Source organism: Melozone crissalis, unplaced genomic scaffold (assembly GCF_028551555.1).
Source record: "Melozone crissalis strain CALT ecotype California unplaced genomic scaffold, PUWL_Pcris_2 ptg000019l_1, whole genome shotgun sequence".
NCBI classification, from domain to species: domain Eukaryota; kingdom Metazoa; phylum Chordata; class Aves; order Passeriformes; family Passerellidae; genus Melozone; species Melozone crissalis.
In genome coordinates, this window is record NW_026535797.1 from 16,872,619 (window position 1) to 16,887,274 (window position 14,656).

General features: G+C 34.5%; 1 protein-coding gene across 4 annotated transcripts in view; it reads right to left on the reverse strand.

Moving 5' to 3' along the window:
* The window catches only part of PCGF5 (polycomb group ring finger 5), a 62,125-nt gene that overhangs the window by 8,182 nt on the left and 39,287 nt on the right, over window positions 1-14,656 (reverse strand). For all 4 annotated transcript variants that reach the window (XM_054276716.1, XM_054276718.1, XM_054276715.1 and 1 more), the window contains 6 exons: window positions 11,948-12,044; window positions 7,467-7,522; window positions 7,288-7,347; window positions 3,944-4,092; window positions 2,752-2,850; window positions 1,623-1,712 (listed from right to left, as the gene is read on the reverse strand). In XM_054276716.1, the coding sequence (XP_054132691.1) occupies window positions 1,623-1,712; window positions 2,752-2,850; window positions 3,944-4,092; window positions 7,288-7,347; window positions 7,467-7,522; window positions 11,948-12,044 (551 nt within the window). The remainder of the gene's footprint in view (window positions 1-1,622; window positions 1,713-2,751; window positions 2,851-3,943; window positions 4,093-7,287; window positions 7,348-7,466; window positions 7,523-11,947; window positions 12,045-14,656) is intronic.

Below are 14,656 nucleotides of genomic sequence, written 5' to 3' on the forward strand. Positions count from 1 at the left end.
CAGTAAAAGCTCAGAGATGAAGATAATGGATTCACTTGATCTTCATTCAGAAGGATATTGTTAATTAATTACCATTGCAACTTCATTGATGAGAACAAAATCATAGAAGTCTAGATATTACTGGATTTATTACCAGCAAAATTAAATTTTTTAGAGGTGTTAATCATCTTTGACTTCAGGGGAGTGATTTAAAGCTACATGAAAGAGAAGATGAACACATACCTGGCTATGCTGTATGTATATAAATACGCTTACAAACTTAAGCAGGAGTTGTGAACTCTAGCATTCACTAAATGTTAAAAACTATAATTCTGAGATTTTTGAAAATTTTTAGTGCAAATTTTTTTTAGCAAGATTATAGTTACTGTTGTCTCTGATTTCATGCAGTAGGCAAGGGCTGCAGGATGAAATGCCATGAAAAAATCCCATTATCATTGAAATTGTTGCCTCAACACTTCCTAATAGGACAGTCAATGCTAACAAAAATACAACATGGCAAACCAAACAGACATCCACTGGTTTCAAGGCAGTATTGGAAAAAACTCTAATTAAAGCTCTCTTGGGGGTTTCAGCAATCACCAAATTTCAGTGCAATATTACTTTCAAATTTATCAAATACTTGCCTATATACAATGATCTCCCTAATTCCTATCAAAATCTATCCTTCCCCCTCCAGCTTCAGATTAAGTTAAAACTTTAGGAAACTTGTGAATTGTTAACTTTACAATGTGTTAATTCTCCGTGTTTTCTGTCCATGCCCCAGCACTTATTATTCTAAGCACTAGGAAGCTTTAAACAAAAAAAGAATAGAAGAAGTTTGGAATTTTCTCCAGATCAGTACATTAAGGTACATTAAATGCTTAACCTTAGCTGCACTCCAATTTAGCCTCCACTAGTAATGACAGACAAACTTGCATGTGCTACAAAGACCAATCAACAGGCACACACAAACAAATGCATAAAAGAAAGAGAAGAAAAGGGGATATGACTTCTAATAAAAAATATACAAGGCAATACAAAACCAAACTGACTATAATTTCTGAAAAAAAAGTCTTTTAAAAAAGTTAAATACTGCAATTCTAATTTATACACATGCAGCAAGGAAAACCCATCTGGCTGTTATCTGAATGTTATTGTTATATAGCATATCCAAAAAGAATAGATGCAGTATTAACAGAAACATTAACAGAAACAATTAGATTTCACTAGTAATTTTTTCAGCGTCACTTTCAGTTTATTGACTGAACAAAACAGGTTCTTACTGAAGAACTGTTGGATGCAGATTCCCCAACTATTATAACTCAAAAAGTCACCAAAAACAAATTTGCTCAAGAACAAGGGCTTGGTTTTCCACTTACTTGACTTAAAACTCTGAGCAGAACTTACATGTACGCATCATACATCCACTATTCTGAACCTTCAGAATCTACACAATATATGTGCTGAAGGGTTTCACCCATAGGGTTTTACATAAGAAATTCAGAAAACATGCAGAAGGCATTTTTAAATAGGGGTTTTTTGAAGGGTCATTGATTATATTTGGGCCTAAGATGTGAAAGAATGTATAGGGTCTATAATAAATACACCAAAACATCATTTATCAATAATGTAACAGCATTTACGTTTTCGCCTCTTAGTCTCCATCTTGTCATATAGATGAATTCCATAGTGTGATCCTTCCCCATGATTTCTCCGTTGCATAGTACATCCAGCTTAAAATACAACAGAACAAACAGTAAGACAAAGGAATGCAGAAATTTAATGTCTAAAGGAACTGCTAAGTGAATCTCCAGAGTTAATCCTTCCACTCCTATCATTATATAATGATACCATCAGACATGTATATCAAAGCTGGATGAAGACAGCATGCTGACAATATGGTTTTTTGTACCCTGGTATTCACTTTTGTGTTTTCATTTGAAGTGTGGACAGAAGGAAGGCTGCTACCGAGGTATGAAATCACCAGTAGACAAACATTCCCTATATTTAGCTACACTACACAGTATCCATTTGAAGAGAAAGCCTTGTGCAGCATTTTGAAGGCCACCTTGCTATGCCAGTACTCTTTCAAACCCAAAGATATAAACCAGAAGTATAGTAATTTTAATTTTAAAAATAGATTGCAAAGAAACTTTAAAAAATTAGTTTAAAAATAACTAAGAAATTATAAGGAAAATGCGCTTCAAAGTACACAGACATTCCTTAACTGAAAGCAAAATACAGAGAAAAGCAATGATCTCAGCATGAAAAATGCCTACTTTAAACTGTATTATAGCATCTTACTGCTGCCTGCCACTGCAAATGTTTGACAGTATTTTCATTACTAGACCTATAATATTTTCTGTGTTTCAGAAAAAAAAAAAAGGCAAAATTTCGAAGTAAGCAGATTCTTTGTAACACAAGCCATTAAGGACAGATTGAAAACCAAATGACACCAAAAAGGCTGATCAGCATGTCATGACACTGTGACAAACTCCTGTGCATAGTTATAACCTGTGCACCAAACCTAACTCTGCCCTACTCCTGACCAAAGCTGGGAGGCCTGCTGCTGGTGCTAAAGACAGCCTGCCCTGCATGGAGCCTTTGGCTCCTGTACAAGAACAGGCTGAAGAAATAGTCTGTGCTTCAGTCTAAATTCCTGTATCCCTGGAAAGAGGGAAAGCGGGTTCAAACACAATTAAATTTCACAGAAATATATTATGTTGCAGGGAAATAAAAATAAAAACAAAAACATCTTTTTTTCAAATGTACCTCATAGGAACTTGGAAGTTTTAATTTTAAGCTGAGAAACTTTTTGATAGTTCCCACGGTCACTCGAGTAGAACAGCGGATAAATTTCTTCATTAAGCCCTAAAGCAACAGCAACAAATCAGAAAAAACATGTTAGAGGTGTAAAAATTTAAAAAACATGTGAGCAATCTTTAGTGCAGGAGCACTAATCAGTAACCAATTCTCTTCTAATTCATAATGACACCATAGGTTCATTTTTGTTCACCTGTTTTCAAAATTTAAAAGATGACAAACAACTTCATTTGACCCATCTCTGGTTCTTAAGATATTTCTAAAAGATACAGAAGGGAGGAAAGATAAAAACCAAAGCCCAGCTACCACCAAACCCATCAAAACCCCCAGAAGAACTTAAATAATCAGTGTGTTTGTGTTAGTAACACTGAGGGTCAAAGAAATGCATTTCTTAGAATTGTTAAGATCCTCCAAAGTTATACATGTAACATAATACTTAGAAAATACAAGTAGCTTTATTAGAAAAGTTCTTAAATATATTTTTCACTTTATTCACCTATTTGTAATTTAATAAAACATTGTAAAAATCTAAGGTGATTTCTAAAAACTTTCTTGTAGACTAAGTATGCTAGGTAATCCCCTTCAGGAATAGAAACCAAATATCCCTAATTCTTAAAACACCAATTGGCAGGTATTACTCCACACATTTTGCAGACTGAAGTGATCTCCCCATGGCCACAGACAACACATCAGGGTCAGAATCAGGTTTACAGCTCAGAAGATCTGGACCCCAGTCATTCAGGGCACCACATATTTGATAAGCAGGTTCATTCTGGCACGTTAAGACAGTAATCCTCAAGGTACGAGGCAGCTCACCTTCAGCTAGCTTTATAAATACCTCTGTGGTGGGCTGTAATCTGTTGTGTAGTGCAGTTATATACCATAAAGGCTGTAGACTACAAAACTGTAATCCACACACAAACAAAAATTCCACTGTCACAGATAGCTTTCTGTATAGAACTGTATTTTTCATAAAATTCCAAAGATACACTGAAATGCCTCAAAGGAAAGGACTAAATAAGTGTGAAGTGGGAACAGGTCACTAAAATCAGGTTTATTTTCAATGGTTATGAAGTGATTTGGTTCCTATAAGATGCTATTTTGTCATCAATAAGTACAGCACAGCTTGTTTGCTACTCACTTTGACAACATTATCTCCCGACTGCCCATTGTTGCGCAAACAGTCGAGGCAGATTGCAATCTGTGGGTCACTCCTGTGATAGTCTTTGTCTTCTTCATTCTCATCACACTCCTCATCTACTTTGGGTTTATCAGCTTTTGGGCTTTCATCTGTAAAATATGAAGATCGTATTATTTAAGTATAAAATAATTAAGAATCATATTTATAAGGAAATAAGGCATTTTTATGAGCCATAATTTTTCTACACATTAACTTCACACAGTTTTAACTCAGTGCATTCTTAAACTGACCAACTTAAACATCTCTGGAAACAAATTTTCATGGCTGAAATTTTAATGCAATATGCAAACAACAGATTTCTAGGGAACAGAAAATAATTAGTTGATGGACTATATTGGGTATGGCTGTCTACTTCTGATATAATTAATAATTTAATTATATATATAATATATATAATTATCATTAAATATATTATATATATATTATAATTTAATTCAATAATTAAAACCCTGCAACTCTGCATGCATCACAATCACTCAGACATGTAAGCCTACTGTATAGTGGGGCAGTTCAGTGACAAAAAGAATGTTTTTAAATAAAAAATAGAATTACTAATACCAACACTTATATATCGAAGTAACACAGCCAATCAACTCATATTAACTGTCACAATAATCCAGTGAAGACAAGTGCCTGTAATGCAATCACAAGGCAAACTAAACTTTCGACTTCATCCACTTTTGACCAGATCTAAATAGGTCACTGTAAGAACTCCAGAAGGATTTTACAACTAAATAGCCATATATTTACTTACTCCCCTTTAAAAAGAAAAAATTATAAGAAAAGAGGAAAGGTCTGTGTATTTTTTAGCAGAGCTTATACAAACTACATAATCGCAAAGAAAATTTTATCCTCTTTCACAATGCTGTTAACATGTTCTATTGGTTCCTGGTTAAAATTCTAACTCCTTGGAAAAGTACCATCTTGTATGGTTTAGAAAGGTTTAGCAAAGTTGAGCACTCAAATACTAAGACTGGCAAGTACATTTAGATAAGGCTGCAATGTATGTAAATAATAACCATTAAATGCAGTAAGGTTTACAGATTTAGTGTACAGTATATAATAATCTTATTGTACACATTTAGCTTTCTTTTCTGTATCCCCAAATTACTTATTTTGATTTAAAACAAAGGCTGCTCTCTATTGGAATAAAACATGATCACAATTAACTTGAATAAGCTGCTTTCATGTTTTTTAAAAAAACTTTCAGATCAAGTTCTGCTAGTTTCCTACACTTACCAGATTCTAAAGGAATTTAGAAGAGTTCAGATGAAAAAATGGAATGTAAACTTTAATAAACACCAAGCCATGACCAAGTTTCTTGACAGAGTAATTAGTTGCCTTTGTTCCATTTCCATATTCAAGATGAGTTTTAAGCTATGTTCATTACTTTTCTCTCTTAGAATTTTTAAGCTTTCACTAATCATGCAAGATTTATCCCCAAGTCCCTATTAGCTATTGACACGTTTAGTTATTTTATTCCTATCATCTTCCATGAGCAGAATTTACAGTATAAAACTGCAGATTTTTTTTCTTTTTTTCTGAAAGTCCAGGAAGCAAACTTTATCAATTGAGCAGGTGCAGTCTACCTGTCACAAGCATTTGTTCACTTCAGGCTGGACAGTACCACTGAATATTTTCTCTCTGTACCATAGTATTTTATCATTCATCAATTCTTTCTGGCAACCACTCTCCTACAGGAGTCACCAATGGCTGAGATCTGCTTTATTGTTTGGGTTTTTTCCTTCTGATATGTGAAAATTTTAAGTCCTGGGATTTTTTAACAGCTCTTAGATGCTTAGGTTAGTAACTGTGCTGCAACCTGTGGCACAGGACATTAACTGACAGACTCTTAAACTACAGTGGCAATCTGATTGCAGGGCATGGTATTGACAACTGAAACAGTCTCTTCTAAACGAAATTATTCTCAGCAAATAATTTCTTCCCAGGCAAGATTCTAAATGCTTGTTTGTGGCAGAAAATAGCTTAAGTGCTCATAATTTGTATCAATGAGTTGTAATGACTTTCAAATACTTTGCAGACACAAAGTTCTGTAGCCCCAGGCTACAGTCTCTAACGGAGTTTGATACATCTGTAGCTACTCAAAAGTATAATCTGTGAGTTAGAGCCTTCCTCTCATTCACAAATAACAATCCAAGCTCTCACTACACTTACTAACTCATCTCTATTGGATTTATCATTAAATTAGTAGAGGAAGGTAAGAACCAGAAGAGTAAATTGGTCAAAAGTAAGCCACATTATACAAATTTGCAAATTATCTGTTGATTCTTTCTACGCATATAGCAGAAGATCACTTTCTAAACAGTCAAGAAATGTCTCTATCTCACAAAAGTATTTTCTGAGTATTTTTAAAAACTGAACAGGTATAAACTACATAGTATACCGTAGTAAACTAATATAATTTCATCTAAACTGTTCTGCAGCTCATAATTTATTTATATAATAGAGAAAATAACACTGTCCCTCACAATGGATGCCTAGTCCAAGTCAACAAAACTTGTGAAAAAGAAAATTAAATGTTACGAAGCTGAAAAGAAGATATTATAATGAAATGAATGCAGAAGAATATAAGATGTTTACTTGACAGTTACCCTTTACTGAAAATAGCTGTTTTTTAACTTAGCAGAGTCTTTCACAAGTTCTTTAAAATCAAATCAAATAGGCTATGGTATTAAAAACTTGATGTCAAATTAAAGGGGCATAAAACCAGCTGGTCTAGTCCTCTCTTCGCACCTCAGTACTGAGTTTCAAAGTTCATGGGTCAACGACAAAAAATGAAACAAAACACAGCAAAAAAACAAACCAAAAAGCCCAACCAAAAAAGCATTATGGGATCTATAGAAAACAATTATTTGGCATGTGTGGAAAACTGTTTTACTGCTTGTCATAACTAATTCTTGACAACCTCCTACTTAACAGATGGTGAAATTTGGTAACAGAAAGTAATTTGTAAAAAGTCTGCAAAAAATCCTGCCTCGCTCTATTAAGAAAATTAAGAATTCAGCTGGACAATTGTGAGAGTGTTGCAAGTGAGAGCCTAGGATAATGCAAATGAAATAATAGTAAAACAGCTACAGTTTGTTAACAAACTGGTTGATAGATAAGCAGTAGTATGTGAAGACCCACATATCTGCACAGATTCACTACATGTTTCTGTAGTATCTTTGAATTCAGGAAAAACAAAATGTACTTGTGTCAGTGAAGAAACTGGTCTTAATAAACAGTGTTACTTAACACACAGATGAAAGGGAAAAAATCATCACCTTGTCCATTTTCTTGAGGTTTGTTTTTCTTCCAAAATTCAATCTCTCGCTGCAGTTCCTCTAGTTAACATCAAAGAACAGTAATGTGAATTTTCAAATCAATACCAGGTATAAAATTAGAAAGAGCTATATTCCCCCCACCAACCCAAACAGTTCCCAAAACCAAATGAGAAACTTACGTTCTCGAAGTCCAGGCACCAACTTAAATATAATTTCCTCTAAGGTGTTATCCAGCCTTTCAGAGGGAAAAAATACATTTCACATTAAATGGATACTAGCATTTTAAGTCTTTTTAGTGTTTAAATAACAAAAGCTTTTGAGTAACGAGTTGCATTTTTCTAGTAAATAATGAATCCTATCCTGTCAAAGTCAACTGATTTTAGTTTGAGAGACAACATGCATTAAAGCTTATCTCAACCATATCCTAAATGGATTTATCATAGAAATAATGAAGGAATTACTTTTTTAACATATAAAGATAAGAATGAAGCAAAAGATAAAAACATTATAATCTAAAATTTTTATTTCTGAATTTGTATTACATACAAACAGCAGTGTTACTAGAAGGAACAGACTGGAAAAGTAGTATTCAATTTTAAGGTCCAGCTCATGAGTAGTAAGCATGAAAATGACAAACTCCGTTATCATACTAGGTGCTGAAGTGCTTTGGTAATAAGCCTGTTACAAAACCTGAATAGACTATTTCCTACTTACCATACCACAGCAAAGCAGTTTTGGCAGGATAGAGAAGACCACAGAGCACCCATGCTGCTCTGACTTGATAGTTCTCAGCACCCAGCACAGTTAATTTGAACTATTTAAATCTGCCATGTGTTGTACACCAGAAGAGAGTACACTGCACAGGCATGTCCTCTGGTACCCTGATATTAGTGCCAAAACTAGTTATCACAGTCCCTTCCAGTGTACACACTGCAGCTACTCATGTTGCTGAAGCTAAAATACTTTTCTTTCCTTCTCTCTGAACTTAAACAAATCTTCTATCCATTTAGTTTATCATCTGCTTTCTAGTTCTACTTCCTCTCCTGGTCTCTCATCCTTCAGTTTCCTCTGGCTTTCACTCTGTTTCCTTTTCCTTCCTCTCCTTTGCCCTTTATGTTCTCCTCAACAGAAACTCCCATTGCCCACAGCCTAAACAAAAAGTCATGACAAAATAAAATACTAAGTAATACAGAGAAATTAAGTATCTTGACATTCAGTTAGAATCTGCCATATTTTAAATTGCCTTATTTTTTCATCCCAATAACAATATATTTCTTTATATACATATTTGCAAATACATGTGTGTACATCGTATTAATTATACACTATAGGCCTGCTAAAAAAACATAGCTGTTCTGTCATTTGTTCACCAACAGTTGCAAAGCAGGAGTAAGAATGAATGTTTTTATTGTTGAGGAATGTCTACAATCAATATAAATTGATAACAATAATCTTAAAATAAATACATGAGTATTCAAGGTTCTCCTTACAGAATTTGTACTTGCAATTTACAACTAGACTCATTACCCAACCATCAAGTTCTGAAACCAGATCCCTGTGGCATCCATCAGTAGATTCAGTCATGCCATAGAAATATTCATGTTTCAGCTACAACCACAACCCATTTTTAATTGCTTTTTCTTAAGGGGACAACAACAACAAAAATTCAGCAAGAGAAACATCCCTCCCATAAAAAAGAGAGAGCACTTTCTCACAGATAAGAAGGAAATTAAAATTGTAGGATGTCTGAGTGCTGGCTTTCTGATAGATACAGAAGGTAGGTCAACCTTCCCAGGTGGTGTAACTTGTAGCCTTCTCTGTCAGTATCTGAGGGAACTACATGGTGCTGCTTTCTGTGAGGTTCCCACAGCAGAGCACTGGGAACTTGGGAACATGCCTTAGAAATGGAATTCATTTCACACTGTAAGAAAGCTCCAACCTTCATAATTTACTCATTAAAAGAAACGAAATGAAATAAGGACTTCAAAAGAGAACACTACTACCTTAATTAAAAATCCCTCTGTTCTTGAGGATGGTATAATACATGCTGGTTTTCTTTCATTTATTTTTGAAAATTCCCATTTAGCACATTCTAATTTACTTTCAATGGCTCAAAACAAAAGTCACTGGTAATGCTAAGATAGCAAAAAAAATCCAGTATACTTTGCAAATTTACAATGCCAGAAGCAAGAAGTGGCTTCCCACTCTAGTCAATACTTAATTTTTCTCCAAAAACTAAACAAAAAAAAAACCTTCTTTCTTTACAGAGGATTTACAGAGGATAAATAGTAATCAATACTCGGACAGGGAGCAAGAAAAAAAAAGTCCAATCTGATCTTTAAATGCAGGGAAACATGAAATTATTACAAGACTCTCAATTTCAGATGCATCTTTCAGTGTTCCCATAATCCACACATGTAAGCAGTCTGACATAAATATTTGTATTTTTGTGTCTCACATCAAACTCATTCCAAAATGAAACTACTTGAAAAAGGTGGTCTCAGTCGTTTACTATGATACTTCCTGTTAATGCTGAAAAAAGAACATTGATATTTCAGAGATACCTCTTTCCTTTCCCACATGTTCCAACCATGTTCCAAGTCTCCAAACCAGAACATATAGAAAAAAGAACCAAGCATTTCTGCCAGCTTAGTATAGCTCATTTTTTCAACTCTTCTATAATACTGAATGAGTTACAAGATCAACACTGTCTGATAATTACCAGCAAATGTGAACCAAACTAAGACTATTACTCAGGAAAACGTGCATGCACAGGGGTATGCCAGCAAGAGAAAAAAGAAGTGTGCCCTCATGGCATTATCAACACAGACTCTATTGAGTACTGATGATGCAGAATTCTGCTAAATTAGTAAAAGGAATTCTTAAAATTTAACACTCTTCCTACATTTTCATTTTAGAGCTCAATGTTGAATTTCAGACTTAGTCTTGTAGTTACAAGAGACCCTAAGTGCTGCCAACTAAGAGATACATCTAAAAAGCCCACATAGTTATGAAGTTACTCAGAACTGAGTGTAGAAAAAGTTTATAAAGCTTATCTGAGAGATCTTAGTTAAAACTCCTAAGTGGTGTTCAACACAATTTCTCAGAAAATGACTGCATTCTTTAGCAATGATGGGGCTGATCTCCATGGTCAGAGTGTAACTCTTGTATTAAGTTACGCAGGCAGCATCCAGGAAAGATAATTCCATTGCACGGCTCATGTGCTCTTCTGATTATTAGTTTAGCAAATGTTTAAAGCTGGTTCATAAAATACAACCAGGAAACTACTAACTATATGCAGTTTCTTGGCAAAGAGACCAAATGACTATAAAAGGAATTTCAGGAAATAATTGCAGAGAAAATAGCTCTTCCCACATTTCTGGCTTGTGCTCTCAACTTTCCTCACTCATCTATGATTTCCTGCTCAAAGGACAATATTTGTTTACTAAACAACTATTTTATGTTTCAGAAAATGCATTTTTCATCTCATATGAAGTGGTCCTATGAGAATAAAAGAAATATTTCTAAATGGTTTTGTTTTCAGCTTATTATTAGCCTACAGCATATTCTGTTATGACTCACACAGCACCTCAGAAACCAACAGGAAATCAGAAAAATAATCTACATGAACCTGCTCAGCCCCACCCTTCCAAAAATATTCAGATGACAAAGTCTTAGGCCAATAACACCCTTTACAGTTGCTGAATTGAATCTCTTTCAGTTATGCTCTTGGTACTTAATTGGGAATGGATGCGCACACATGGATCAGCAAAAATCAATGCAATATATGACAAATTGTAACAAAACCAATGACATCAGAAAATTATACCAAGCCTAGTAAATTCCAGATGGAAATTTATATTTTTACATTAATGTAAGAATAAGTCCTTCTAAGTTCAGAACAGTATTACAAAACAATAATACTGGGTGATGGGGTGGAGGTAGTGTTGGAAGTGAAGGCACAGAGAGCCTTCATCACTCCAAGAAAACATGAAGTTCTTCCAGTTAAGATGACATTTGCAAACTTTTCTATCTTATTGGATGTCTATCATCTTTGTTTCAACATAGCACCACTAAAAGTGAATCCAGAATTTAATAAAAAAAATTTTTAAAAGGTGTGTTAATACAATATTAAAAACTCAAAAAAGGGTATTTTTAATGTAAAAACTTATTTTCATGAGTGTCTTTTCATTAATCTTACAGCAGATTTCAATTCAGATTGGTGGACTTATGCCTTGAAAAACATTGCTTTTAACATGACTCATTTTCTATATGCTGCTCTAAAAATAAAAATTTGACATGAGGTTTGGAACGCCCTAAATAATTTCAAAAAACAACCCTCTGGAATTTAATTTCATGTTAAGAATAAAAGGTATCTGGTTCATTTATTTGTTTAATAGAGATATTATTTTTTTAACTTGTACAATAGAAGCACTATTTCTGTGTCTTCCCCTTATGTTTCCTCCTTTTACTATATCTGAAAAATTCAATTTAGACTGTAGTGGACACTGAGAAAATGACAACCTATATGGCTTAGAAGAGTTCATATATGCATTATAAAAATAAGCAAAACAATTATTGCCCTTTTAGGATAAAAACATTAAGATTTTTGTTGTTGTTGTTCTTGCATTTCAGCAAATGCTGTGAAATAGATTCTTACCTTAACATTTCTAGTGGATTAGTCTCATGCACTTGGTTGCCACACCTGGGACAGTCATTGCTGTCTTCAAAGTGTTGAACAATACAAGTCTTACAAACTAAGACAGAGAAGGAGAAAATAAAAAGAAAAAACCCACTTAAAAAAAATCCAAATAATATTGCTCGAATATGACCTAATGATACGTGGTAGCTACCTCATACATCAGAAATAAAAGAGTATTGTTGTAAAGTAAATAATTACAATGTATCTTATCTCTTTCTTGTTCCCCAAAACCATCCTTAGTTCTGCTCCACTGGGACACCAAGCTCAGCAGCACAGCTGGACAAGCACTTTAAATTATGAGATATTTCTGCTACTTAGAATTCTCCCAGCATCACAACACATGAAGCCCACCACCTTAAAGAGCAGGTTAAAGAACACCTTAAAGCCTGTCCCACCTGTAAGGGCAGGTTCTCAGGTGGGTGCTGGGGAACTTCCAGCATCACCTCAGCTGATCTGAAATAACTTACATCAGTTCAATGGTGTTGTTTGCAGCTGAAAATACTGGTTTAAATACTTAATGTAAGAAAAAAGATCACAGAAATTATACACAGGTTCAAAGTGTTTCCTTTTTGACACGGTGCTTTCCGAAGCAATGACAGAATGTACACTCGACATTTAATATTTGACCCTCATAATGAAAAATCAGGATCAGGACCATGGCAAGTATCAATAAACCCAAACCAACAACAATGTGAATTTAAAAACCAATCAACTGAAAGTAAACAAAACAAGGTGCTACACTACTGTTGCTTCCAAATGATCAATTACAGACTGTAGATTTTAATGTCATTAATTATGGAAGCCAAGCTGATTAGAACAAATATGCCTGCTAATATTACTGCACAACAATGTTCTGGATGGAGATAAACTCCACCCTCTTCTTATTATTAATTCACCTACACTGAAATAAGAACTGCAAATTCATCAGTAAATGGACTGAAAAAATAAATGGACTGCTGTGACTGCAATATGCTTTCTGCTGAAACACTGTAAATTTTTTCATCAATTACTTAAAGAAGTATGAACATCTCTAAACAAGTTGGTAAATCCTAATTATAGGACTCTAGGAATCTTGAACTTCCTTTAACAAACAAAGCCTATATTTGTCTTTGCCTTAGAATGCTCAGAAGGGTTATATCAAATCAGCTGATGCTGATAACGCACACATATTAAACCTTCATGTAGGTGTTTCTTCCAACTGCTTTAAATCACTAACTTAAAGACATTAACTTTACAGCCCAAGATTGTCAAGGAATTGTAAAAGAACTCTTCTGTCAGTTCAAGCATTTCAGCTGCAGCACCTGATAGCTCCTAATCCCAGTGTCTATATCTACCTGAATTCACGGCTTCTGTCAGGAGAAGGTGCATGGGTTAGTGGTGGGTGAGGACAATACCAATGAACCACCAGGTTAAGAGTCACAGGCTGTCTCAGAAGTGCCATTAGTTGGAAGCCTCAGTTCAAAGAGTGTGGGGGAGAAAAGCACTGAGGAGCAAGAATGATGATGAAATCATGGAGTCTAGCAGATGTAAATTACTGCCATCTGGAAATTCACGTAAAAGTCATTGAGGTAAGTAACAGAAGAGTTTGGTTTACTCTAGAGCTCTTCTAACTTGACTTCATACAAGCTGAGCTTAAAGATAACTCTTTTTCAATGGAGTTTCATCTGCTAACTCCTGTAACAAAGGAAGGAGTTAGTCTTTATGTTTTTGGTAAGCCTTCTGTCTGATATAAACAGCAGCATCTCTATGGAATCTTTCTAGCCTGAGTTAAAATGATCAAGAATAAACAAAGTGGGAAAATTTGTACAACTGTTCAATATTAATTTCATAATTGATAAACACAACCCCATACCTTCTCTTGTTTGGAACATGTCCAGGCTGGATGAGGCTCTGAGCAACTTGAACTAGTGGAGGGTCTCCTTGCCCATGAGAGGAGGGTCAGAACTAATTAAGGGTCTGTTCCAGCCCAAACAATTCTATGAATTTTGTTTTTGCAACAGACTCAGAGAATTAGCACAAAAATTCTTCAAAAGGAGAATGGGCTTTGTTTCAATAGCAGAGTGATTTGGTTTCTTTTCTGTAAGCAATAGAATTAGCCTCCTTCTGAAAGGATTTCCTTGCATTCTAGAAAAACTTTCTGAAATTCTTAAGAGAATTTAATTCCCTTCACTTGTTCCCAGGATTTCTGCTCCACTCATGTCAGAGAAGTTCTTGAAGTCTGTGATGAGATGACACTGTTCTTACTGCATTGAGTTGTCTTGTAAAGATATTTTACATTTGAGCTTCCTAGGGTTTTTGTTTGTTTTCCAAACTAAAGACAAATAGGGCCTATCTGAGCTATAGCTTTCATTTACATCCAGAAGAAATCTGAAATTATCCCTATTCAGAAGAATTCCATGCCATGGGATCAATAACTAATACACTTATTTAAATCAGATAATTGACTCCATAAAATCTCCCAAACATCAAACACTGCTAAATATAAAGCATGCTAATATCAACAATAATGTAAATGGAATAAAATTTTATAATAGAAACTTTTATAATAGAAAATTTTATAATGGAAAGGAACTAAATTCCTCAGTCTGAACACATTTTTGTGCTCTCTTTATACCTTTTGTTTCTCAGAGGAGACAACACTGTTGGAAGGCATGCATGGTCCAAGAA